Genomic DNA, 25,904 nt, shown 5'->3' on the forward strand with positions numbered 1-25,904 from the left:
CTTGAGGGCAGAAAAATTGCGCATCACCTCGACCGCCATTGTCCTCTGGCTGCGAACAGCGCCGTGGTGGCAAGTCCTTGAGGTTGCCATAAAAATTTTCCCCACATTTTGAGGTTATATTCTCGTGTTTTCTTCTTCTCTCTTCTGTTTGTTTTGTTTAGAGTGTTTACACACAGAGATTTCTGAAAAGCGAAAATAGTGTCATATCTGCGCCCCTTTGACAGTGTTTGCGTACTGAGTAAGTGCATGGGGCGCCAGGGGGCCCCGTGGGGCCGTGGGTGTGCCAGTGGGTTCGCTAGCGGGGGCGCGGGGCGGTTTTTTCGAGGCTTTTCTCACCTCCACCACGTGTTGACTGTGACAAGAGAGGAGCCCGAAAAGCCGCCCCAGGCGCCCCGTCGGCGCCCCGCGGCGCTCGTTGTGAGCCGCAACTGACGCGGGGCCCTCGGGCCGTGGTGTTTCGTTGCAGCACAGCGCCCAGAGAGCATCTTTTTGGCAGGGAAATATGGTTGGAGGTGTGAAGCATCATCAGCAGGAGTTGATTGGGGACAGCGCCGAGGGCACTCCCGGCGACCTGGCGGCGGCACAGGACTCGGGGCCGAGTGGGGTGTTCGCGGGGGCGCCCAAGGAGGAGCCCATGGACCTCAAGGCGGGCCCATACATCGCGCGCCTCAGCAACAAAGACAATGTGCTGTACATCAAGGAGGCCGTGACGGTGATCGGGCGCCAGTCCTCCAAGTCCACAGTCAACTACCAGATCGGGCGCAACATCTTCGTGTCGCGGAAGCACATGCAGATCACATACGACGCCGCCACCGGGAACTTCTATCTCACGTGCTTCAGCAAGAACGGTGTCTTTGTGGATGAGACATTCCAGAGGACCTACTTCGAACCGCTCAAGCTACCAAAAACGTGAGTTTTCGCCCCACTGGTGCGCCCCTCGATGGGCCGCGGTGCACCTCGGCGGCCCACCGAGGGGCCCTGGCAGCGGGTAAACAGGTTTCCAGGTGCCCAGAAGACAAAGGAGAGGTCATTGTGGGGGTCAAATCAAAGCATTCCTCGGTGTTCTTCATTGAACAAACAATGGCTTTTCACACGCCAAAGCGCGCCTTTCGCGGAAATTGTGACCGTCGCAGGCGAATTTCCATCCTTTCCATCGCGATAATACTCCTCCATCGCTGGCTCAAGAGGACTCTTAAAGTGCCGTCATTCTTCTATTCTATATTGGGAACGAGAAGAACGCATGCCTGGAACTTGTTTACGATTTCGTGATGACTTTTCAAGCCAAAATAACAACATTTACTACTCAATGCCTTTGCAATCGACTTGAGACTCTTTTTCCGGACATTTTTTGTGACTTGAACCATGGATTTTTGGGGGCTTATTCGGGATTATTCAATTAATTGTGCTTTATTTGGGGTTGATTATTTTATTTTTCATCACGATGTTTTTCTGTCTTTTGGGTGACAAAATTGTATCCAAAAACTAATTCTTTTTGTCCTTTTGTCAAGCCTCGAAGGTCAAGAAAGGACAATTTCAGTGGTTAAGCAACTTTTTGATGTCCTTTCTGGAAAATTTATTGGAAATGCCAAAAAATACACTGAGAAAAATGTGAGATTCTTCATAACGAGGATAATGAAAAGATTCTCATTACTTTTCAATGTAAATTTAATACTATTTTCATCAAAAATGAAGACTAAACCGACAATTTATTAGAGTGTAATAAAGAGATTTTTGAAAATTGCGGTATTTTCAACACGAATTATTAGGTTAAAATGCCAAAGAATTGGTTTTCTGCCGCAAATATTTATTCTCAAGCCTAAAACAAGTAATTCATTGAATAAATTTAGCAAAAAAATTGAACAGTTCTTCAGAAAGTTTTTTTTTCATATTGGATTCAATTCATACTTTTTTGCTCTAAGATTTTATGTGAATATTTGTGTTCCACATTTTCTGAGTAAAGTTGCTAAAGTGGATCAAAGGGAAGTGAGATTAATTGAACGAGTGGTTTTTCTGCATCTTCAAACACAAATTATGCTTTGTCTCTCGGGCAGGAAATCATCTTGCTGCTCCTTCCGATTCAATATCTCACTTCATAATTCCGAAAAATCTCTAAACGATTAGCTTAAGTTGAATTACGCGCTCGTCTTAGTGATTTGCGAGCGGATTGAGTGAAAAAGTCTTAGGGTTCCGTGCAAATTGTCACCCTTGGTGGAGTGTAGAATCCATGCCTGGTCTTCTTGATGATGACTTTTGCCCTTTTCCGCAGCTGCATGCTGAGATTCCCGAGCACAAACATCCAGATGCGCTTCGACAGCTTCGTGGACGGGCCACGTCCGCTGGGTTCGGGCGCCGGCGATGTGGCGATGGAGGGCGGCGGCGTGGTGAAGATGGAGGGCGGCGTGTATGAGCCGCTCAATATCACCATCCCGGAGGCCGGCGACAAGAAGATGGCCCTGGCGTCGCCGCCGGGCACGATAAGCGCCACAAACAGCTGCCCCACGAGCCCCGGCGGCAAGACGTTCACCGACTACCCCACGTACAGCATCAACAACAATTTCCAGAATGACCTCTTCGCCGCGCCATCCACTTCCACGTACGGCGACAAGAAGCCGCCGTACAGCTACGCGCAGCTCATCGTGCAGAGCATCTCGTCGTCGCCCGAGAAGCAGCTCACGCTCGCCGACATCTATTCCTTCATCTCGAAAACCTATCCCTACTATCGCACCATCGATAGCAAAGGATGGCAGAATTCCATTCGTCACAACCTGAGCCTCAACAGGTGAGAGTCTCATGTCCGCAAAGTCACCGAAAGCTGCCCTGAGCCAGGGCAGTTAGGCAGTCTCTGAACTGAAGACTTTCGCATGAGAATGACTTGAGAGATCGTCAATTCTGTGTTCTGGCTTTGCTAATGCGTGCTTTTCTCCGTGCAGATGCTTCATAAAGGTACCGCGGTCCCAGGATGAGCCGGGCAAGGGCTGCTTCTGGCGCATCGATCCCAACAGCGAGATGAAGTTGATCAACAAGAGCTACCGGAAGAGGCGAGAGCGCGGCCAGCAGAACTATCGGATCCCATTCGGGATGCCCCGCTCCGCGCCCGCGTCGCCCACCCACATGGAGAGCGAGCGCCACCGCCGACAGTCGCCGTCGCCGGACGGCTTCGAGCTGATGAGCGCCCCCGGCTCGCCGGGTGCCAACAACATCGTCCAGGAGTACGTGATCCCAGACGGCAACGGCTACAACTCCGGGCCCGGACACTAAAGCCGCGCTCCGCCCTCTTGGCGCGCGCCGCTTCCCCTGGACGACGACGATACTTGGCTTTTGAGCGATTGGCGCCCCCTCCGGAACCCTGAATCTTTGATCTTCTTCTCACAAAGTGACAAAGCTACACACTTGGACTAGGCTAGGCTCCTCTCTAGGGCGATTCTGGGCGGGGGCGCGCGCGATTTTTTTTTTCTGTTGGAGGGGGGGAAAGCGGGGCGCGGGGAGTGCGCGCGCGCGAGAGATTGAACAAAAGAGGATGATGATGCATATGAGTTTATGCAGAAGGAGAGAGTAAACTTTAGAGATTTTGCAACAGACACCAACGTTTTTTTGATGAGAGAGAGAGAGAAAAAGAGAGGAAAAGTGGAGGAAACAAAACAACCTGAGAAGAGAGCAAAATGTCGAAAATCACATAATTATTGCCTATTTATTTTGGAGACAAAAAAAACTCGTGAAAAGCTACCGAATTGACCTCATTTTCCTCTAAAAACTTCTGAACTTATTATTATGGATCTAGAAACATGAATATTAAGTGAAAAAAAATGATGGAAAACAAATTGTAATTGAAGGATGCGCGCCTTGAGCAGGAAATGGCGCTATGATTCCAAAGATTTGCAATTGAGAATCTCATGTGAAGATTATGAAGAGATTCTAACACTGAATTCCATGTCAGAATTCTCATCTGGAATGTTTTCTGGACATGATCTTTGCTGACCGTTTTCCCAAGGGGCGCTCCTTCACGAAAACATCCTCGCGATCAGCAGACTTTCCCTGTAACATGAGCGTAATTGTCGGTGGTGAAATATTTGATGAAAACAATGAAATGCACAGATTTTTCAGTTTTAAAAAAACCCGCCCTGTCCAGTCAAACATTGAACAATTGTATGGAATTTCATGAATTCTATTAATTCTCTCGGTGTTATTCGACGTGTTACGGATATTAGAAATATATTACAAAGAAATATTGGTTGCAAAATGAATTTTCCTTGTGGAAAGCTGTATTTTTCATTTATTTCTTTCTCCAGAGTGTGTTTGGAAATTGAGTGACGCCATGTCCGGGAGTTGCTATAAAATGTGTGAGGTTATGTTGTCTGCTCAGTGTTTCTTTTGGAGGCCCGCAAAAACATTGGGAAAATGGGGCTTCTACTGCAAAACAGCACTCTTCTGGCCTGGAGGAGTGTCCAGGAGACTTCCTGGAAGGCTTTTCTCCTACCCACGAGGAGCAAATCCAGTGATAAAGTGAAAAGAGCCAATGCGGTGAAGACGCACAACTATGAGACCAAAGCGCTTTTCGGTCCGATTATTAAGCGCCCCAAAGGGCTCAAGGTTGTCCGATTGCCGACTGAGAAGACTACAAAGAAGGCCAAGAGAGCCCCACAATCCCTCCCGCAGAGCTTATTGGCTCTACAGCAGAGTCTTCCGCCACAGCCAGTAACTGAAGACATCCCGCCGAAGCCTTCGGGTTCTTCTGGACAGATTAGCATCCCTTTCGACGAGGAGACGCTGAAGGAACTGGTGGACTTCCCGTTGATGTTCAACAAGAAGCACATAGTGGGCAATCCGGGGGCGGAGTTAGGGCAGAAAATGCCCTCTGTGGGAAGGATTCTGCAAGCTACGATGCCGGAAAGTGCCAGAGCGGCGCTGATGCGATGGAAGCTGCTGAAGATTGCCGAGTTGGGCGAGGAGGGCTTCAGGGAGCTGAATCAGAGGCACTTGACGGAGGGCGCACGGTTGCACGGCTGGATTGAGGAGTTCTTCAGGACCAGGAAAGCTCCTGAGGGCGCCACGAAGGAGGGCGGCTGGACGAGTGTGGAGAAAGTGTTGCAAACTGTAGAGCCGAAGATTGTGGAGGCGAGAATAGCGCATCCTTTCCTCAAGTATCACGGCATCGTGGACTGTGTGTCGGTCATCAAGTGAGTAAATAAATCTAGAGAAATTTTCCGAATAGCGCTGACAAAAGCATTCAATTAATATGGCGGCGTTTCTAGCGTGTTTGGCGAAGAGGCGATCAAAATCAGCTGATAAGCAATGAAACGTTGATCCTTATTTTACAGGGTCCGGAATCACGTAGTCTTAATTGAGATTTTCCTAGAGAATTCTCAATTTCACTTATAAATTGAATCTAATCAATCTAATTGAATTGAATATCAAAAGCGTCGAAAATGGCGTGCGTAGTATTCATGAACTGACTATCTTTCCTTAATTACTCGAATTGTGCGATTAGTGTTAAGAATTTCAGCTCGAATCTTGTCATCTTTCAGCTCTGAGCTTCATGTGATCGAGTGGAAGAAGTCCGAACGGGTGAAGCCAACGCTGGCGGACACTTTCGATGCTCCTCTTCAGCTGGCGGCCTACTTAGGCGCCGTGAACACTTCTCTTCCGGCCCACGGGCTTTCGTCGCCTGTCCTGCGCGGCGCCGTGATCGTCGTCTATTCTGATGGCACTCCTGCGCACGTCCATTCGCTGGACAGCGGAGACGTGCGGGCGTTCTGGCGCTCCTGGCTACTGCGCCTGCAGGAATATTGGATCCGGGCGAGGGACGGTACGCTGCCGGAACCCATTTAGCATCCCTCTGTAAGTCTGTATTCGCGACTGAGCCATAAAAGTCCAGAGATTTTCGCATGTCGCTTCTTATTGAACTTTTCAAGCATATTACAAAATATCCAGCGCCTCCTGGCCAAGTGATTCTAACCAATGAAGTTCATCACGACCAGGTGGAGAATGATGTGGGCGAAGATGAAATCCGCGAAGCCCCTTTCGGTGGAGATTCCGTAGAACTGGGATTTGTTCTGGGGATTGGACTGGAGTCTCAGGCACACTGCAAAGACAAGGTGATTAGTTGCGGCATATGGTGGTGTTGGGGGACTTCTCACCGGCCAGGATGAAGCAGCTGACGCAGGAGATGAAGCCGGAGAGGAATGAGTTGAAGGGAAAAGTGCCCACGAGGCAGCAGTAAACAAACTGCACCACGCCCGTCAGGAGGATGTAGAAGAGGTACGCGTCGATGATCTTCAGCTTCTTCGGCGTGTGATTGATGTACTCATCGTAGAATTTGTTGAGAACCACCTTTAAATTCGTCATTTTCACTCCTCTTCGGTGCTTCGATCTGGAGACTTTCCGGCGACTTGACACGTCCTCTGGTGCTATAAAATCCCATCGATGGCCGCGACGCAACCCATCGATTGTTGTCAAATCGGGCAACACCGTCAGGTCAGTGTTTGTTTACATCTTGAGACGGAATCTGAGAAAATCGCGTTGAAATGGAGAAAAGTGTGGCTTCTCAGTGCATTTTGTGCTCGGGCGAGATCAAGTCAATCATCAACGAGATTGTGGTGAGCGATTACATGTACAACGTGCGTGAGATGCTGCACTCTTTCACGGAAAAGCTGGTGAGATATAACCACACTTGTTTGTTTTTGGGAGATTTGTGATGATTGCTGAGTTGTTTTTTGCTGACCAGGACGAAAACATCCCACCGGAGGACATTGTGCTGTGCGAGGCGTGTGCCATGGAGCTCTCTGGGGCTTTTGAGTTCCTCCTGAAAGTGCAGAAGGCTGAGGACGCGATGGAGAGGCGAGAGAATGCGGATCTTCTTGAGATACTGGATGAGACGTCAGAGACGGCGGAAGAGGTGTCGCTAGAGAAGGCGACTGAGAGCGAGGACAGTCAGTTCAATATGGATATGTACATAGAGAAGCTTCCGCCGCCAGTGGAGGAGAAGGCAGCGCCAGAGCCGCCACCGAAGAGGCGGAAAGACACCAAGAGAGCTGACTGTGACGACGTGGAGTATCCTGCGCGTGTGGTGATCTTCCCGCAGTTCGTGGTGTGTCAGGTGGAGCCGAAGAAGCTGCTGGAAGACGTGGCTGCGGGAAGGATCAGTGAGGAGTTCCTGAAGCAACAGCACCGTCTCAAGATGCTGGACGTGACGGGCGTGATGATCTCGCTGGAGAACCACCGCGGCGTGCTGCAGCAGCAGGTGATCCAGACGGACGAGGACAAAGAGGACATGTTCCTCTGTCGCTACTGCCCCAAGTCCTTCAGCACGGCGCACCATCTCATGATGCACACGCGCAAGTCGCACGTGTGCCAGTTTTGCCTACAGGGCTTCGCCAAGCTGGACGATCTGCACATGCACATTGAGCAGGAGCACGTGAAGTTCGAGTGCCACTTCTGTCCGCGCGAGTTCTCGTGCAACAACAACCTGCGTTCGCACCTGAAGAAGACGCACGGCGTCACGCTGCCCGCCTACGTGTCGCTGATCACGGTGGAGAAGCAGTCCGGAGACGAAGAGGACGCCGACGAGGCGCAGAAGGGATGAGGCGGCGTCCTGCTGGGCTGGGGACAAAGTGTGATGTGAGGAATGAAGGGATTTACGATCTGGCTGCATTTTGGAGAACTCTTCTCAAGTCGCTTGTGTGAAAGCGTGGAGTCTCGATGGGCGAGCAAAAAGGTGAAGAAGAAATTGGAAATGTGTTGAAAATAAGAATTTGCTGCGAAAGTAAGGGAAATAAATTCGTAAATTAATATATCAATAAACAAGTAAATTTTTAACTTTCATGTTCAACAAAATACAAGACAAAATACAAGTAAATAATGACTGTTACAAAACATTTTTCGATGTTTTATTAAAATTCATAATTTGTTCATTTTGTTCAACATAAAAGTGAACAGTGGCTGATTATTATCACTTTATTGGCAGTTCTTCCTGTTTTCTACAACAAATTTGTCATTTTTTTTACCATTTTGAAGGCGTGGCAGAGAAGTTTAATGCCAGAGAGGCTCTTTTTGCTGTTCTCAAGATAACTCCTTACTCTTTTAAGAAGCCAGAGACATTGACAACTCGAATCACAAACTGTCTCATAGTTACATTTTATTTGACTTCTTGGTACATTCAGAGACGAGGATGTATAAGAATTCCTTTGTCACTCAGAAACGACGTGGCGACTTCTTCGCACGCGCCTTGCGTTTGGCGATCGCACGCTGAAAGATAGAATTTAAAGTGTTTTCAGGGATTGATCAAAATATGGCAGATTTGCGAAATTACAGCGTTCGGACTCCTTCAGCTCGTTCTCAAGCGCGCAGACGCTTGTGAAAGTATGGCTGGTTCCGTCGGCGAAATGGCAGCAAACTGGAGCATTAATTGGCGGACAGAGCGACTGTCCGAGGCTAAGAGCGACGGCCAGAGCGAGGAAACACACGAGAAGCTTCATTGTCGCTTGGACACAAGATAAAGACTGAGAAAAGGTTTGGGGAAGTTTTGGGAAAGAGCGATTGATAACATGATCGATATTCAGTATTTTTTATGACTGTTTTTATTTCATATCGATGTCAAGTCACGAAATTCCCAAGATTCAGTTAAGATTTTAATGCTGACGCGAGATTGGCGTTGAACTTGTGTTCACTCAGCGCACTCGCCTTTCGTCAAATCATGACAACCTGAGAGGAGAGAAATCATATCTTTAGCATTTGATTGGCGAATTTTGTGATATATTTGATAATTACGGGCCGCATTGTCACACTTCAGAGCGACTTCTGCCATGCAAATGTTGCTATAAGTTGTCGAAGGAGAATTATCGGCGTAAGTGCAGCAAACGGGATCGATGACCATGGGGCACATCCTGCCTTCGCACTGTCCAATGTCTACATCCTGACATTCCACGCCTGCTTCCGACTGAGAAGCACAAGCTAAAGAGTAGAAATCGCAGTGATTATGATTTTTTTTATTAAGAAAAAACTCTTCTAAACTCTGAAGCAGAAATTAGTTCCTTAGGGAAAATATTGAAGCACATCTTTAAGACTGAATTACTCTTAAGCAAGAGAAATATGCAAAAGCACAGACATTTTCAGAGTGCCCAAGAAAATCGTACTCACAGATTTCTCTCGGGCAATTGTAGGCTGAAGAAGCGCAGCCGTTGCTGAAGGTTCTGTAAGTTCTGTCTTGATAGGTGCAGCAAACGGGATTGTAAATCGCTGGGCAGACCGAAGGACAAGGCTCACCTGAGAAAGATCCCAAAATTCAAACTTCACCATCAATACTGATGCTCTGTGCAAAATTACCAAGAGCAGCCGCGACGAAAAGAGCGAAAAAGCACACGAAGACTTTCATTGTCACTGAGGAACTGACTTTAGGATGGCACGATTTAGTGCCTTTTATAACTATATTTGAGTGGAAAATTTTCGCAAAGTGCACAAATATCGACAATGTTTAAGCAAGTGGAGCGAAAAAGACAGTAAAAACACTTATCAGAAGACACATCAAAAGTTAAACTGCGTCGTCTTTTTTACATCTGTATTTATTGAGGGAATAATTTGCATTTTACAGAAATTGTTGAGATATTTTATCAGAAACTTTGGTTGTGTTTATTGTTGTTGTGATGATTGGAAGGAAGTCTTTGTGGTGCATATTTTGATTTGAGGAATACTTTTGATAAAGTGAGAAAGATCTTTGGTATTTTCATGATTACTTTTATTTCATATTGGCGTCAAAGCACAAATTCAGTAAAAGACTGAATTCGTTGTTCACTTAGCGCACGCGCCTCTGACCAAATTGTAGCAACCTGTGGAAGAAGAATTTTGATTTTAGAGCGATAAATGATCAATTTCTCTCAGTTGATTTATAATTACGTTCGTCTCCGCATTCCTGAGCAGTTTGAGCAAGGCAGACGCTATTGTAGGTAGTCGAAGAACCATCAGCATGAGAACAGCAAACTGGATCCATGACCATCGCGCACATGGAAAGTCCACAAGGGCCAAGAACTACATCGTCACATTCCACACCTTCTTCACTTACAGAAGCGCATCCTAAACGGAAAAGTCGCAGTGAAAATGTTAGAAAATCATGGTTGTCTTAGAGATTATAAAATTGCTCAAATCCCAGACATTTGAAGTTTTCTTGAAACAGGAAAAATATGGAACTCACTAATATTCTTCTCGCAATTGTAGGCCCTAAGTTCGCAGGTGTTTCCAAATGTTCTATAAGTTCCATCTTTGTAAGTGCAGCAAACCGGATAATAATTGTCTGGACAAACCGAAGGACACGGCACGTTGTCATCGCCTGAAAATAACAATTAGGACACCAAAACTTTACCAAAAAGTTACTCTGCAAACTTACCAAAAGCGGCCGCGACGAATAAAGCGAAAAAGCACACGAAAAGTTTCATTGTCACTGAGGAACTGACTTTGGAATGGCACGATTTAGTGCTTTTTAACTATTTTCACCTGAAACGTGGAAGATTCTCACGAAGAGCACAAAATGTTTAAACAAGTGGAGCACGTGAAGAAGAAAAGACAATGGCAGAGTATCTGAAGGTAGGTCGAAAACAGCAGTGCGCAGTTTTATTAATTAATATGCATTTATTGAGGGAATAGTTTGCATTGTGCAACAATTTCTGCGGAATATTTTATCAAGAGGAAGTCGTGCTCATTGTTGTGTAGACTTTCTTATCGGTCATGCTCTTATTCCTGGGGTTGCGATGGTTTCCGGACGATCGGAATGAAGATTTGAGGCGGATACATCGGGAAGGGCATGATGTAGAATCTTTTGCACGCTCCGGCTGTTGTGGTTTTTGGTGCTGAGATAATAAGAGAAACAGAAGATTAGATTTCAAATTGAACATTCTAGACTCAGTTCAGTACTTTTCTGCTCGAGACAATTGTAAAGTCCTGCCTGACAAGCGTTGGTGTGCGTCATGGTGCTTCCGTCAGGATAAGTGCAGCAAACTGGATCATAGTCATTAGAGCATCTGTATGTATTACAATCAGGACCTGTTGGTTCTGGAACGTCGGCTTCGCATTCACCATCAACAACGGCAGTGCGAGCTGGAATAAATTTACGAATAGCCAGAGAACTTCAAGTATTATATCGTCTCGAATACTTACTTTTCTTCTCTAAGCATTCGTAGGTTTCTGCAGCGCAAATATTGCCATGAGTTTCGCGGGTTCCATCAGAATAGGTGCAGCAAATTGGAATGTATTCGAATGTGCAAATCTGCGTGCATTTATCCTGGACTTCCGTGTAAGTTTGTCCTGCAAGAACAGATCACAAACTGACTACAAACGATCGGAGATTTAGTGGTAACAAGGAGACCTACCAAAGACAGTGACGAGAAGAGCAAAGAGCAACACTAAAACCTTCATTTTGGGATAATTTCACTTGAAAACTGACTGAATAATCCGAGTTTCCCTTCTTTTATTTCTTTTCATCATATCGGATGTTTCTGCGTCGTTTTCTTTTGCGGAGTTCCCGGAAAAATTAATGAGTTCTTCGTGTGACTTTTATTTGGACAGTTGCTGGAATTTGCTGAAATTAAACTGAATCATCCAAATACTTCCTTAAGCGCATCCACGAGGCTTCTGTGTTTAATGAGACAACAACTTTTTTCCCATCTTAAAGTCATGGAGGTCGCTTCAGCACCACATTAGCGATCAATGTTCCAATACTGAGTCGAATTGGGTTACAGGCAGTTTTTCGGTAAAACTATGCTAAAAGCTGTGCAAACAGTGAAACTTCTCAGGCTTTCGTGTGCCAAATGAAAAGGCAAAAACCGTCAGTTTTTGTGTGAAAATGAAAGTCTTCGTGTGTTTCATCGCTCTTTTTATTGCTGCGTGTCTCGGTAAAATTTTAATCTAAGTTCTTTTAGTCAGTCCTTTGATTTGTGTCCCTTTTGTCTCTTCAGGCCAAGATGAGACTGACGTTCAGCCGATTTGCAATCAGTTTTGCACGATGATTATGAAGCCAGTTTGCTGTGTTTACGCTGATGGAACGAGGAAGACTTACAGCAATGCTTGCGTCGCTTCAGTCGAGAACTGCAAGCAAAGGACTGGTAATTCTTGTCTTATTTGCTCTAATGAAGTTCTTCTTATTGTACTTACGAATTCGCTTTTAGACTGCGCTTCTTCACTGCCGTATGGATGTGATGGTCCTCTTTTCACCATCCTTCCTTATCCCGTTTCGCAGCCGCAAATCCACCCGGCCGCCGAATGAGACTCTTTTCATCCATATTTGAAGATCTTAACATGAAAATCTTCTTCAAATAAGAATAAAATGTAAAGAGAATATTATATTTGATCTTTTATTTCTATGTTTTTCTAAGCTATTTGTGTTTATTGTGTCTATATAACTTGATAAACTGTTGATTCAATCCCAAGATTAGATAGTTTTTTTTTGTCACCTGCAAAAATGAAAGAAGATAAAACTGGAAAATCTCATAAAATGTACAAAATCTTCAGTATTTTCTTGAGTTCATTTTATTTCATATTGAAGTTAGGAGATAAAACTCAGTTCCATCTTTGAAGTTCTGATGTGTGATTGGTGTTTAACTTCTTTCAATTGCTTGTCTGACAAACGCCATTGTTGAGAAAGACACAACCTAAGAAATAGTATAAATCAATGTTCTAATTTTCGTATTGGAATATTTTAAAGACTTCTTTCATAGTATGAAGTTGGAGAAATTGATTCAAAGTCCACTTTTAGCAATAAGAAGAAGTCATACTCACTGAGGCCATTCGCACAGTTGTAACCCTTAGAAAAACACTCGTTGGAGAAGGTTTGAGACGTGCCATCTTCGTAAGTACAGCAAACGGGTATACGAATTGATGCACAATACGATGGACAAGGCTCGTTATCTTGGGCTGAGAGAATCTTAAATTTAAAACTCCATCAACAATATTAGTGCTGTGCAAAGTTACCAAAAGCGACCGCGATGAAAAGAGCGAAAAAGCACAAGAAGACTTTCATTGTCACTGGAATGGTAAAGGCTAAAGATTTAGCTTTGTGGCACTATTGAGCAGAAAATACAGCAAAAGTGTTTGACACAATATCCTAAGTAGAACTGTGCAGAATTCTTCACAAATGCACTTATTTTGAGGAATATTTGTAACAATAAATGTTATCAGGAAATTAAATCGTGACTATTTCTATGGAACTTTATTTCTCAGTCATGTTTTTCAGCAAATGTAGTGTTTTTTTTCATGAAGATTCGTTATTGAACGTTGATTGTTCATAAAAAAAATATTCTTGTTCAATGACCAATATAAAATTCCATCAAAAGCACTCTTCATCAGTACTAACTTTTAGTTTTATACTCATAATGCTAATGGGTTAAATTTCACAGAAAAACATTGCCGAGTGTTAGGCGATTAGTGAGTTTTCTCTCAAAGTATTTAGAGTTTTACGATCTTATGTTATTAATTATGATGCTGTTTCTCTCTCAAATGAAAAGACATGGCAATAAACTTGTCCTCAGCCGAATCATCCAACAATTATGAATTTCGTAATCTCGCTAGAGTTACGAGCGAACATTGCGTGCTTTCTTCCCTCATTCTAAGTTACTTCTTTATCGCTCTGTGGCACAAATTGATAGTTTAATTACCGTTTTAAATGACTCAATTTGCACCGTGTCAACTTCTTTCTCGTTAAATTCATCATTTGACTGTTATGCTCAACATGATGATGTAATTCAAGCTCTTGGCGTGTCTCAGGTTTCGCGGTTTCAAAGCTCGATCATGCCGACAAATCAAGCGAGAAATCGGCTAAAGAACTGTGCGCAATTGTGTGGCAAATTGTGCATGAATTGACGAAATGCTGAGCCGCGAGTTCGATGGCGGGAAAATGAATGAACGGCGCGGCATTTGGCAGAATCATCGATTGATTTGGTTTTCAAGTGTTTGGCCAGCGCATTATTGGCTTCTTCTTTTACACTCCGAACCGCGCTGCGTGGGTGGAAAAATTGATCACATAACTCATCGAGAAGACGAAGTGCTTGAGTGATCTTGCGCGTTTGCCGGAGAGTCGAAAACACTTGAGTTTTCTCGCGCAATTCGCCAAGGCGTGCGAGCGAGAGCGCAAATTCGGACTCTTTTCCGTCACTGGCGGCGGATTTTCTCTATATGTATACGCAAAGTCGTGTTGCGCAACTGATGGCGAGGCAGAAACAATGCAGACCCGCGCGCAGCGAAAATTCAGTGATTCTTGATAGGAAACTCGCGGAGTGACGTGAAGAGTTTGGTGAATTTGAAAATTCGCATGATTGATGTTCGCGCGCTGGTCTTTTTTTGAGTCTCTTTCTCTCAATTTTCCAGCGGCCGGTGAACAATTTGTGGGAAATTGCTCAGAGGCAGTGAATTGCAGCAAATTCTTCAGTAATTGTGCATGATTTTGAAAGTTGGAAAATCAATTTGGACGCGCGCTGTTCACTGGTGTTGTCTTTCCGAATGAGTAAAATTGGTTGGAGAGAAGCTATTCAAGCTATTTCTTAGTCATTTTTCTTGTGTAGGCATTCTTAACATTTCAGTGCGCCAATGTTTGAGATTCGCTAATAAAAAAGTTCAACACAAAATTGACAAGGGGAAGCATGTTGTGGTCAGAAGTGGTGTACAGAAGTGAAAAAGGGTGGGAATTCAATCATAACTTGACATTGAAAAATATGAATATACATTTAAATATGGTCGTTAAATGAATCCAATTTTAAAGTTAGTGTAAATATTTCAGTCTTACTATTTCCTCCTTGGACATTCAAATCAAGTGATTCAGCATTCTTGGGTGAGAAGTTATGAATTTAAAATTTGGCACATTTCTTAAATTTCGCATAGAGAGACAAAAACACAAATTACGCCTCAAAATGTTTTTTTGTATCAAAACTTTGTTTCTTCACATTTCTCATTGAGAAGTCATAAAGTTCATCCGCCAGTGCTTTCCACACAAAGTGTGGTTCACGGAAATTGGGATCAAGCAGTGGAAGTTGTATTGAGTAAAATAATTACACGAATTTCTGTGGTCATTTTCGGGTTCTGATCACAATTAAGACACTCTCGGTAATTTCCCACAGAGCTCAGCAGCATAATGGCTCAATTAAGACGAAATTAATTAAAGGTAGAAAATAGAATTTTGTTGAGGAAATAGCAATAAATCCCGTCAACAATTCGCGCGCATCCCAATCAATTTGCGCTCTCGCTCGCACTCTCGCGATGACATGCGGACTTGTAGGAGTTCCAGAGATCGCGCGCGAGCGCGTATCAGCATCGCAAGTCAGTCGATCTCACACTGTTGGCGCGATCGTGAGGTGTGCAAAGTCGTGGGAAGTGTTCACGCCGAGTGTGATCGCTGTGACACGATCACGAGGTGCTCTTTTGCGGCGTCATCGATCATCAGAGTGCCAAATTGGGGCAAATTGACGTCGTGTGAGGTGCCGCGAGGTGAATTAATGAGTCAGTTGTGCGCGCAGACAATGATTGTCAGTGTTGGCGAGATGTGAGCGCAAAAAGCCAGGCATTGATCGTTAAAAATGCTTGTGATGAGATGAAGAACGCACAACTTCCGTACATTTTCATCGCTCAGTCTCTCTGGGCTTCTCTGTTTATTCTCTGCATCACAGTTTGATGAACTTATATTGCAAGCCAAATGGAAACACTTTTCACTTGATGTGGTGGAGATGAAGACACATAAAGGATTTTCTGTGCTGGAAAAATCTCCCAAAATTCCATAATCCGTTCTTACACAATTTGCTCGCTGAGAGACAATATAATTTTCACAGAGTGTTCCATAGAAAGTGTCAAAAGATCTAATACAGTTCCTCAACTCTATTATTGAATTGATTCGTGACACAATATTATTTTTCAATTAGATTATTCTGTAAGATTCTTTGCATTTTTAGACCATTTGACACACTCTGTTATACCAAAAAAAATAATTGTTGAATAACATTAAATATAATGTGTGGAGTTGAACATTTTTAAGCTCTGTACAAACAGACGCAATTGAATGCTGATAAGAAAAGTCCCTGGAATATTAAATGGGAGTGTGAAGCGGAGGAAAAAAAAAGAATGTTGTGCAAATAAAAAGTATTTTAAGGTCACAAGATCAACATGAAAGATGATCATATGGGCAAAGTTGTGAGATAATGGAGTAAATAAAGCTGGGGAGGAAGAATTGAATAGCTAATTGAGTCAAACAGCGCTGTTTTGAGAGCTTCAATTGGCATTTCACAATCGTCATTGATTTGTTGACACACACCACAGTCCATTGAGTGAATATCAATTAGTCGCTGGGAAGAAGTGTCTGTTTCTCTGTAGCTCGAAAGTAGCCAAGAGGAAGGATACACTCGATCGGGGTGTGGTGTTGGAGATTATATGGGAGAAAAAATGCAACTAATAGGAACGTGATTGTAACAATAACATTCCATGATATTCAAGAGTGAGTCTCCGAGAATAAGAATAAGATCAACAAAAACTTCCGCCTCCTCGAAATCTATGCGCCGTAATGCTGTGAAAAACCCACAAAGTCTCACGCTTCAGAAGCCAATTTCTCTTCCAATATTAGATGCTCGATAGACTCAAGGTTTAAGCCGAGAGGCGACTGAAATTCAAATAAGAGATTTGTCAATCTGAACGTATTTGTGACAAGGCTTAGCACACATGTATGTCTTAGGGAGTTATGACACTACGTTTACTAAGATTCCGAACGTAGCAGCTTGGGGTTTTAGCAGTTTTGAGCAACTAAGGGAAGTTTTTGTGCTCTTGGCTTTAGCCTCAAGTCTGTCATGCATGTTAGATATTTCGCCCTGGATTCTGATTCCGTGTGACTTGAGATTCTTTTTCACAGACACTCCAAAATCATTCCAATATTCAAATCACCTTCTGCACACTTGATTGCTCTTTGTGAAAATACGCCAAGCGATGAGAGTGTAGCACAAAGAGATCCTCAGAGGTGGCAAAATGAGCGCGTAGGCGGGAAAATGTGGTGATTCCCGAGACGCGAGCTCAATCGGCGACGATCATGAGAAACAACCAAAGGTATCACAGGCACAAGACGCGCGACTCCGACTGCTGGAGCATCAATTTTCTCAAATATGTTTTACACATCTTCAACACCATCTTCTTCGTGAGTCAATGCTTATTTGCAGCGCGAAAACCCTGTCATTACGGCGCATTATCTTTGCAGATGTCAGGGATCATCGTGGCGGGAGTGGCGCTGTGGACCATCTTCTGGCGACACAAGTACATTTCGCTGCTCTCGACCTTTAGCTACGCCTTCGGCGCCTATGCCTTTGTCGTGGCGGGCATCTTGGCCATCGTGGGCGGCATTTGGGGATGCTGCGGTATATGGCGTGAGCAGCGCGCGATGATTCTCTGCGTGAGTTCAATGAGATCCATTTCCTTTCTTCTAAACAGTGGTTCTTTTCTCCAGTACACGTTCATCCTCTTGGCGGCTCTCTGTTTTGAGGCGTCCGCCGGCTCCATTGCGTATCTCTACAACACACTCCTGGACGACGATCTCAGCTTCAGTCTCAATGAGACATTCCTCACGAGGTATGAGAGAGCAGAAATACGCTTCGAATTCGCGAGTGAATTCCAACAAATCACAGTGCGTTCAATGTTGCCACTGTGAATTCAATGGATAATTTGCATAAGCAATTTTAGCAATTGTCTGCGATCATGAAAATATAATTATAGCAATTATATCAGTAATATTTCATAATTGGCTGCATTGCAACGCCGCGTGAGTTGAAATGTTTCGGCCAAATGTGAGAAATCAATCGCCGTGTTTTCTTCTTCTTTCAGCTACGCAATTGATCAGGGGCGAACCAAAGCGATTGATCAGATGCAGCAAGAGGTAATTGATAAGAACTCCCGAGCCAAGGGGGAGATATTGTGGTCGGATTTCCTAATTTAATGTCTTAATTTCTGGATAATTCATCTGATCTTAGAACAGAATTAGATTCTGTATGAAATTGTGGAAATGTTGCACAGATTTTTGGTCAATTATCTCCTCTTAACTCAAGCTGAATTAACTTCTAAAGCTACTTTGGTGTTTAGTACAAATGCTGCGGAGCTGTGCGGTTCGAGGATTGGCGACAGAGTCTCTGGATTACCGGCGAGAGCGAGGAGTTGCTCTTCACGCACGAGGATCGCGTGGTTCCGGACTCTTGCTGCGTCTCGGCCACGTACTTGTGCGGCTTGCGTGATCATCCTAGCAATATTTACTACACGGTATCGCAAGAATTTCCTTTTCTCATTGTCGAATTGGCGCCTAAATGATCTCTCCTTCAGGGCTGCATCTACCAAATGTCGGAGGACCTCAGGCATCATCTCATAATCCTCGGAACACTGGCGGCCGGCTCAAGTGTGATTCCGCTGTTCGGCATGATCATATCATGCTGTCTGTACGTGAAGCTTTACAAGTTCATCGACTAATTTGTCGAGAATTCCACGGACGATTTATCGCAATGATAGTCACACTTTACTTTAATAACTTTACTTAACTTATTGTTGTGTCATCCCATTTATAATGTGAATAATTGAATAAAACCTTTATATGTGATCATTCTCGGCTAGTTCTGCAGTGAAAGGCAGCAATTCAGTAAATTCATTAAGTATATATTTCGTCCATATACAATATCTTCAACAACTATAACATCTCTTCTTGCAATTAAGACTTCGAGGCGTCGAAAACAAACCACGCAGCGCGCGCCTTCACAGCCGCTGTGCGCACAATTCGCTTGTGGTCGTCCAACACGGGCTGCAGGCCGAAGATGACGTCCTGTTTGAAGGGAAGCAGAAGAACCGTGTCGTACTTCTTCGTGACAGTGAGCAGGAATTCAAGAGCGGTCAGTCGAACTCTCTGCAAAGTGAGCGTGAAAATCATTACTTTACTGATTCAAAAAGGATTTCTCGGGCTTCTCCTTGAGATTCCCTCAACTCACCAGCGATTGCTTGCAGACGCTGAGCTGAAGACAGCGCGGAATGAGCGACTGAAGATGATAGCGACAGAAGTCACTCTCCTCGCACAGTAGACGATTGATGAGCGTCAGCGTGATGCGCAGCGTGTCACTCTTCTCGCACTCCAGACACTGAAAGAGAATCGCTCCGATTCGCTGTAAATTTATCGTGATCACCTTCATGGGCAGATGCAGCAGGATTTCCGCCAGCGCCGCCAACTGATGAGCGCTGAACTTGTCCTGCGTCGTCATGCTTTTTAGCACCAATTCGAAGAGTTTCTGCTTATAGAGTGGTTTAATGTTTGGCAAATTGATGTCTTCGGAGGATTTTGCCAGCACACGAAAGCCAACCAGAACGTCTTCCTGCAGACGCTCAATGTGGAGAAGCGCCGTGAAGTCCTTGATGAGCGACGATGCCTTTCGGTGGTTCTTCGCGAGGAGACCCTTGAGGATCCACGCGAACGTCCGCACGCCCAGGAAGTTCACCTCGATCTGGCGATTGAGATAGTTCACGGACTGGCTGAGTGTCTCCTCGAACACGACATCCAAGACGGTGCGGTTGAAGAGAGAGCAGAGAAGTGCGTCGCAAACCTCGAGGTGGACGCTCGAGTTGGCGCTGATCTCACCGCGAGAGATCTCCACCGCGTGCTCAATTAGGTCCTTCGTGATGTGGTGGAAGTGCGCCGAAATGTCCACGTCCGGACAGAGTTGCGCTATCAGGCCGTCGAAGAGGAACAACTCATTGCCTCTGTGCGGCGCCAAATCGGGCAGGAAGCGCCTGAGATTGTCGCCCTGCTGATCCTTGTTCAGCGTCCGTGTGCAGAGCTTCAGCACTTGCGATGTGGTCGTGAGAATTTCCACGGGAAGAACGGGACTTTGGCGCAAGAAGTCGATGCACTGCTCGATGATTGCGTGGGTTGAAATGAAGTTCTGCGAAATGGTGGCGTCTTTGGAGTTTGTCAGCAATTCCTCAACACTCTGGAGCGCCAATAGTTTCACATCCGTCCGGGAGTCCGTGAAGATGCTGTCCAGCAGGAATCTGTAGAGGATGTCCGAAGAGGGCCAAACACACACAAGACTCACGATACAGCGGAAAACTGCTCTGGCATTCGTTGGCTGGAGAAAATCATTCTGCAAGAGCTTCAGCACGACCTTTTCCCTCAATTCCACCTCGTGACACTGCGCGAATCTCTCAATTGTGGCTTTCATGCTCACATCAATGCCGTCTTGGAGATTTTGCAGGAGATTTTGGTAGACAATCTCTTTCTCTGAGGCCTCCAGTAACTCTGCAAGTTCACTTAGTCCCTTGAAGGCGAGTTCCTGGGACGCCTTGTCCTGCTTCAGACACTCCACGAAGATCTTCTGCACTTTCTCACGCGTTCCAGCTTCAACGGCCGTCAGGACGGCGCTCTCTCTGCTGATACCCACGAGTTCAGTCACAAATTTCAGGATGATCGTCTTCTGGCCATCAGTCGTGTCGTCTTCGAGCTGCGACAGGAACATGGGCAGGAGTTTGTTGGCCACGCAGGCAGCGGCGTGCGAATTGCTGCGTGCACACGTCGTGACAATGCGACAGGCGGGCGTGAAGAGCCGCAGCTTCGTGTCACAGAGAGAGATCGTGATTGAGTGCAGAATAACGTTCAGGAGATTTTCCGTCAGACTCTCAGACGCTTCCGCCGCCGCGAGTATTGATCTGATGGTGGACAGAGTCTCCGCGGTGACTTCCTCATTGACACCGGGCAGGAGTTCCACCTTGAGACTCAGCCAGACGTTGGGAAAGGCATCAGCGAAGGCTTCGGCGCCGTGCAGAGTGGCGCACTTGGCCAGGAGCTGCAGTGAATCCATCTTCGACACCTTGATTTGGCTCTCGAGCTTCTCCACGGCCAGCGGAATGCAGAACTCCACGAAGTCCTTGCACGTGGTGAGGCAGATGAGGAGCTTCTCCGCCAGCTGGTCGCGCGTGATCGGATTGGCGACGTTGGCCGGCGGATAGAAGTCCACGGGGAAGTAGCAGGCGAACACCTCGAACATCTCCTCAGTCCAGTGCTCCAGTGGATACAGCTCCAGCACCTTTGGCATGAATGTGAAGATGCGCAGCAGGTTTCGCGGGTCACGCTCGCCCTCCAGCGTCGCGATGACGCCCTGCAGCAGTGCATCCTTGACAGCGGTGAGCTTGGTCGTGTGCGCCAGGCACGTGTGCTCGATAATCTCGTAGAAAGTCTCCCGATCGGACCTGGTCTGGCTCTGGCACGTCACAGAGCCGCCGATGAGCGTGAGGAAGAGCGTGACGAAGTCATCCTCCGGAATGTGCGTCATTCGTGCCATCGCGAGTGTCCCAGTCAAGATTGCCGGCACCACAGAGTGATGATCCTTCGTCCTGTCCACGTAGAAGGCCACGACGAACTTCAACTGGGCGCCGGACAGGAAGTTTCCGGGCAGATTCTGCAGAATCGCCGACAAGAGATCCATTGTCCGGGAGCGATGAGATGTGTTCTGTGACGTCAACAGTGGCCCCAATCGCTCCACCAGCTCCGTGACGCTGAAGGCCTTGCGGCACAGCTCTGGGCGGGGGAAAAAACAGAGCGGAAAGTGGTGAGATTCGCGGGAAAGTCGCCGGCGGGAGGCCAAGGAGAAGTCAAAGGGAAATCCTAACCTGTACACATGTCTTTAGCTTTGGCCTGCAAAGCCGCATCTTCCTCGATCTTCTCGATCAATTCACTGCAATCCCACCAGTTGTACGTCATTTCCGCTGCCTTCGCACTTGTCTATCACTAGGGAGAATCACAAAATCAGCATTTTTCTGGGGAGAAAAGCGACTTTCCTCCTCACACAAGACCACCTTTCGATGGCGGAATGACAGCTGAAAACGCGTCTCCAAAGGAGTGTGTCTCGGATGAGGTTTGGAGAGTGCGTAAAGAATTGTTGAATTCATGAATGAACCTTCATTTAAAGGGACGACAATTGGCGTAAGAAGATAAATAAAAGCACTTTCTGCTCATTATCGGTAGTGAGGTAAGTGAATATGAGTGAAATTAGGTAAAACAACAATTTGGCTGTCATTCAAACTGCTTAATAAAGTGTGACAACTGTTCTTTTAATCAAAGTGTCTTCAAAATAGACATTCACTGATGATAGTCGATTATTTTCACATGCTTCAATTCCTCGTAGTTTTGCAGAAACTCACTGTTGGCATCACAGTTTATCAGGTAAATTGTCTTGAGAGCTTTACAGTTCGCCAGAGGCTGCAAATCTTCGATAGTCTCAATGGAATTCAGAGAGAAATATCTGAGAAATGTAATGAAATTGAGTAAGACATTCGCAAAATCTCATCACAAATCCACACCTGAGTATAATTGTGTGCATTTTCTCGCAGAATCTCGCGATATTCCCCAAGATTCGCCTCTTTATGTCGCTGCTGATGGTGAAGCCACAGGAAAACTCCATACACTCAATAAACTCCCCGATGCTGGATAAAACCTTGTCAGATTCTCCGCCCTCTTCGCGCAATAAGAGTCGATATCTGCGGTACTTGCGATACTGCAACCGCGCCACCTGAAAGTGCCGCAGGTTCAGCGATTATGTGACAAAATGGAATTAAGTACTCACTTGTTGCGTTCGCTGGCAGACGTGCTCGAAACTGAGTAAATCGCGAAGATGTAGGAATGACGCGATGCATAATAAGCAATCATCGTTGAGGTCTATTAAGTTTGAGCACGACATCTGCAATGATAACACGAACAGAGTCTTAAACAATAAGTGTCACTCTTAATATCACTGTCAAATTAATTGCAAACACATTTGTAGAGTTTATTTGGGGTTTTTTTGTGCTGAGAATGCAAGGAAACACAGTTCTGAGTGAGGAATTGCAATTGCTGTCATCTCAGTTTATACACAACTAAGGCCAAGACACATGGAAATAGAGATATTGATGTCTGTATTGATTAGGCTGCCTTCACACCCAAAGAACTGATTTGCAGGAATAAATATAGATAAAGATGATGATATTAGGATCAAAAAGAAAGTAATTCAATTACAAATCATCAAATTCCTGAGGAATAAACCGCAGTAGAAGTATTTTCCAGAATCAATTAGAATATAATAAATAATTCATTACTGCTCTTTGTGTATGTAATAACATCTAACAGTGGCAAAGAACTCCTCATTCTTAATGTGACAAAAATTGGCCAATATGTTCTAAATAAAAATTTGACTTTGTCATCAATATTGTTATTTTTTCATATGGAGGACTCTTAATAGAAGCACTCCATCTGGCGGTGCTATGACAAACCATATTTAATCCTTCAAAATTACTAAAAGCATTCGAGTTTGTATTGGAGAAAAAAAATAATAGATGTTCCATAACAATAAAGGTAAGGAGAATTCGATCAAAGTAATAGCTTTCATATTTCTAAGAACTCGTGTAGCAAATTGAATGTGTGCTTTTGACAAAATGCAATGACAATTTTTAAGTTGTTGTGCTGAAAAGTGATGCAACTTTCCCACTTTCTGAATGCAATTCAATCTTTTCCTGTTGATTGAATAGTTCAAGAGTCCATCGAAGACTTCCATTCAGCAATTCCATGGCTGAAATAGTTTCTTTGTCACCTTTGAACTTTCTGTTTACGCTGAATTGCAGGTAAATAAATACAAAATCAATATATCTCTATGATTTTCCGGGTTTTTGGCTTTTTTGTGTGATATGGGAAAGAGCGGAAAATGCGCAAAAATTAATAGCGAAGTTCACAGGATAAAAATGCAACATTTTGTCAGGTTTAATCTGATTAAATCCACCCGTCCATGCGTTGCAGTGAACTGAATGAACAGTGATTTTTACGTGCCCTTTGAAAAACATTATCAGCAAAACCGCGCGAAAATTTTGCAGTGAATTTTTGTGTTTTTCATGTTTTCCATATGTAAAAGCCATACATTATAATCACATTTAATCAGGCAATTAACTCTCCTGTCACCCCCAATTTCGCCACTCCACCTTCGAGCGCAGATTAAACATTTTCATCCTTCAAGCCTCTTATATTCTCTTCTTGCTGGAAGCAAATATTTCAACCGCACACCCTTGGTTTTTTCTCCGGTTCGGGGCGGCGGGCAGGGGATGAAATATGCCCTGTGAAGAGATGGGCGGCATCCCTTGGCGCGAATGAAGAAAAGATGAACCAATTCACAGTATCTCTGCCAAAAGATAAATACACTTTGCAGGCCCTCCAGCCCCTCATTTGGCGTCCCTTTCGCTGCTACGGGTAAAGAAAATTCATTTCTCAGCTAAATTGAATGAGAGACGCATGAAAAATTAACGAGATACACTTTTTGCCAAATAAATTATTAAATGGAACGCTGGGGGTGAATTTCCGTGGGTGGCAGGTAAATTCAAAAATTGCCCAGATCATCACTCATTCCTCGCTTGGCGCCATTCCTGAATTTTAATTGATGCCACAGCATCGCTAATGGAATTAATTGCTAATTCATGCATTGTGTTGCTGCCCTATTTTCTGTTGCTCTTAGCATTGGTTTTATTTTCACCTACAATTGACGTTTTAAGTGCATTTTAGCATTTGGATGCAATTGACATTATGACAAAGGGATAAATCGGAGCTCAATGTGGAAAAATATCTTATCATTTAACATTGAAGACACATCAAAATGATAGACAGAAACGATGGAAGTAGATATGAATTTACTGATTATTTAATCACTGATAAATTAGCAATGACTAATCTAAATCTGTGGCAAAACCTTCACTAAATCAAAAACATCAGCAATTCTCCCAATTTCTTCAATCTTTTGAGTATTTTGTAACCATTTAGCTTTGTCGGAAATTTTATGCACGAGAAGAGAGACATAAAATGGTTTTAGCAAACGACTTAGTAATTGAACCAATTGAACTTTGATATTGAAACTTTTAATCACAATGTACTATCCAATATTTTCACCCCTCAGTTGACTAACCGTGAAAGTTTGTGCCATTTTCAATTAAATCTCAAGAGCTTTCCAGTGACAGAACACTCTCGGCTTCCATTATCATGCATTGAGTTGGAAAAGTCCTCTCGCGAGTGACAGAGTCTTTAAGGATTTTTCCTTATGCAAATGAAGAGACGAAATCATTTAGCGGAGGGTGGAAAAAAAAAACGAAAGCGTGAAAAGTGCCTTCGCAGAAGAAGATTTTGCCTAGATTCTTCCCAGAGATTGGCAAGAAGATGAGGAGGAAAAAGTTAAACAATGTGAGTTTGAATTTGTGTGTACAATGGATTCATTTTTCTTCCCAACAGGCATCATTGAGGTGGAAAAGACTGTGAGATGGGACAATTGCTGAAATCATTGGAAAATTATCTCCACGTGAAATACCAAGGGAATACCTGAAGAGGCATCTTTCGGGGACGCATTCCTTTGCCTGCGGAGGGTAAATAAACTGATGTGTTTGGGTCTCTCGAGACGAAAACAGTGTATAAAAGTTTAATGGCGTGATTGATGTTGTCTCTCCTTCAGCTCTGACGCTTTTCCACTCGCTTTTGCAATTCACCTCTTGTGAAAAATGTAGATTTGCCACTGAGGACAAGGGCTGGTCATCATCTATCACACGGCAGCGCAACATCCGCTCAAATTGATTTTGCATACATTTTCCCCAGAATTATGCTCAGCTGTGCGAGGGAGCGGAAAAAGAGGAATTCCTCAATTGCAGGCAAATATCACAAGCTTGGCATGTGTTTTCTTCAGCTGGCGGCGTTGGGAAAACCTTCACTTTCTTGATTGAAGTGAAAACTAATTACACCTGTATTGGACTCGGGCAGTGAGTAATTGAGAATAATGCAGAATATTGATCGTCGTGTCTCGGCAAATGCTAATGCAGCACAATTATTCTGAGGAACACGGAGAGTTCTTCAATCCCTTGCTTTAACCGTGATGGATGCTTTAAGTCCATTA

General features: G+C 44.6%; 8 protein-coding genes and 1 long non-coding RNA gene across 12 annotated transcripts; 4 read left to right on the top strand and 5 right to left on the bottom strand.

Moving 5' to 3' along the window:
* Positions 1-105: 105 nt before the first annotated feature.
* Positions 106-4,085, top strand: LOC132265883 (forkhead box protein K2). The gene is made up of 4 exons (XM_059766670.1): positions 106-238; positions 467-909; positions 2,267-2,779; positions 2,931-4,085. The coding sequence occupies exons 2-4, from the start codon at positions 503-505 to the stop codon at positions 3,256-3,258; spliced, it is 1,248 nt and encodes a 415-aa protein (XP_059622653.1). The 5' UTR covers positions 106-238; positions 467-502; the 3' UTR covers positions 3,259-4,085.
* A 116-nt stretch (positions 4,086-4,201) lies between these two features.
* On the top strand, positions 4,202-5,894 carry LOC132265884 (mitochondrial genome maintenance exonuclease 1-like). The gene is made up of 2 exons (XM_059766671.1): positions 4,202-5,174; positions 5,523-5,894. The coding sequence occupies exons 1-2, from the start codon at positions 4,396-4,398 to the stop codon at positions 5,824-5,826; spliced, it is 1,083 nt and encodes a 360-aa protein (XP_059622654.1). The 5' UTR covers positions 4,202-4,395; the 3' UTR covers positions 5,827-5,894.
* Positions 5,876-6,342, bottom strand: LOC132265886 (dolichyl-diphosphooligosaccharide--protein glycosyltransferase subunit DAD1). The gene is made up of 2 exons (XM_059766674.1): positions 6,135-6,342; positions 5,876-6,079 (listed from the first exon to the last, which is right to left on the bottom strand). Exons 1-2 carry the CDS (start codon positions 6,340-6,342, stop codon positions 5,949-5,951), a joined length of 339 nt encoding a protein of 112 aa, XP_059622657.1. The 3' UTR covers positions 5,876-5,948.
* Positions 6,343-6,369: 27 nt separating this feature from the next.
* Positions 6,370-7,871, top strand: LOC132265885 (zinc finger and BTB domain-containing protein 6-like). Of its 2 annotated transcripts, none has more exons than XM_059766673.1 (2): positions 6,370-6,471; positions 6,722-7,871. In XM_059766673.1, the coding sequence occupies exons 1-2, from the start codon at positions 6,421-6,423 to the stop codon at positions 7,577-7,579; spliced, it is 909 nt and encodes a 302-aa protein (XP_059622656.1). In that variant the 5' UTR covers positions 6,370-6,420; the 3' UTR covers positions 7,580-7,871. The 2 variants fall into 2 exon arrangements, with proteins under 2 accessions (XP_059622656.1, XP_059622655.1); XM_059766672.1 differs by lacking the exon at positions 6,370-6,471 and adding an exon at positions 6,519-6,650.
* Positions 7,872-8,554: 683 nt separating this feature from the next.
* Positions 8,555-9,392, bottom strand: LOC132255387 (enhancer of split M1 protein-like). The gene is made up of 4 exons (XM_059751392.1): positions 9,319-9,392; positions 9,133-9,258; positions 8,764-8,946; positions 8,555-8,697 (listed from the first exon to the last, which is right to left on the bottom strand). Exons 1-4 carry the CDS (start codon positions 9,365-9,367, stop codon positions 8,660-8,662), a joined length of 396 nt encoding a protein of 131 aa, XP_059607375.1. The 5' UTR covers positions 9,368-9,392; the 3' UTR covers positions 8,555-8,659.
* A 121-nt stretch (positions 9,393-9,513) lies between these two features.
* LOC132265706 (uncharacterized) lies at positions 9,514-13,109 on the bottom strand. 2 transcript variants are annotated; one of them, XR_009468593.1, is made up of 9 exons: positions 12,949-13,109; positions 12,757-12,891; positions 11,352-12,629; positions 11,140-11,286; positions 10,897-11,079; positions 10,373-10,832; positions 10,181-10,315; positions 9,886-10,062; positions 9,514-9,818 (listed from the first exon to the last, which is right to left on the bottom strand). It is a non-coding gene; the product is annotated as an uncharacterized LOC132265706 (long non-coding RNA). The 2 variants fall into 2 exon arrangements; XR_009468592.1 differs by having other exon boundaries at positions 11,140-12,629.
* Positions 13,110-15,278: 2,169 nt separating this feature from the next.
* Positions 15,279-18,582, top strand: LOC132265853 (CD151 antigen-like). Of its 2 annotated transcripts, XM_059766639.1 has the most exons (7): positions 15,279-15,453; positions 16,859-17,137; positions 17,198-17,389; positions 17,444-17,565; positions 17,818-17,869; positions 18,073-18,246; positions 18,307-18,582. In XM_059766639.1, exons 2-7 carry the CDS (start codon positions 17,033-17,035, stop codon positions 18,448-18,450), a joined length of 789 nt encoding a protein of 262 aa, XP_059622622.1. In that variant the 5' UTR covers positions 15,279-15,453; positions 16,859-17,032; the 3' UTR covers positions 18,451-18,582. The 2 variants fall into 2 exon arrangements, with proteins under 2 accessions (XP_059622622.1, XP_059622621.1); XM_059766638.1 differs by having other exon boundaries at positions 15,279-17,137.
* A 30-nt stretch (positions 18,583-18,612) lies between these two features.
* LOC132265852 (MMS19 nucleotide excision repair protein) lies at positions 18,613-21,853 on the bottom strand. Its single transcript, XM_059766637.1, has 3 exons — positions 21,628-21,853; positions 18,960-21,535; positions 18,613-18,877 (listed from the first exon to the last, which is right to left on the bottom strand). The coding sequence occupies exons 1-3, from the start codon at positions 21,716-21,718 to the stop codon at positions 18,686-18,688; spliced, it is 2,859 nt and encodes a 952-aa protein (XP_059622620.1). The 5' UTR covers positions 21,719-21,853; the 3' UTR covers positions 18,613-18,685.
* Positions 21,854-22,029: 176 nt separating this feature from the next.
* Positions 22,030-22,856, bottom strand: LOC132255417 (uncharacterized). Its single transcript, XM_059751437.1, has 3 exons — positions 22,581-22,856; positions 22,318-22,526; positions 22,030-22,259 (listed from the first exon to the last, which is right to left on the bottom strand). Exons 1-3 carry the CDS (start codon positions 22,692-22,694, stop codon positions 22,097-22,099), a joined length of 486 nt encoding a protein of 161 aa, XP_059607420.1. The 5' UTR covers positions 22,695-22,856; the 3' UTR covers positions 22,030-22,096.
* Between the last annotated feature and the right edge of the window lie 3,048 nt (positions 22,857-25,904).

The sequence above is a fragment of the Phlebotomus argentipes genome, unplaced genomic scaffold (genome assembly GCF_947086385.1).
Source record: "Phlebotomus argentipes unplaced genomic scaffold, Phlebotomus argentipes genome assembly contig_5, whole genome shotgun sequence".
NCBI lineage: Eukaryota > Metazoa > Arthropoda > Insecta > Diptera > Psychodidae > Phlebotomus > Phlebotomus argentipes.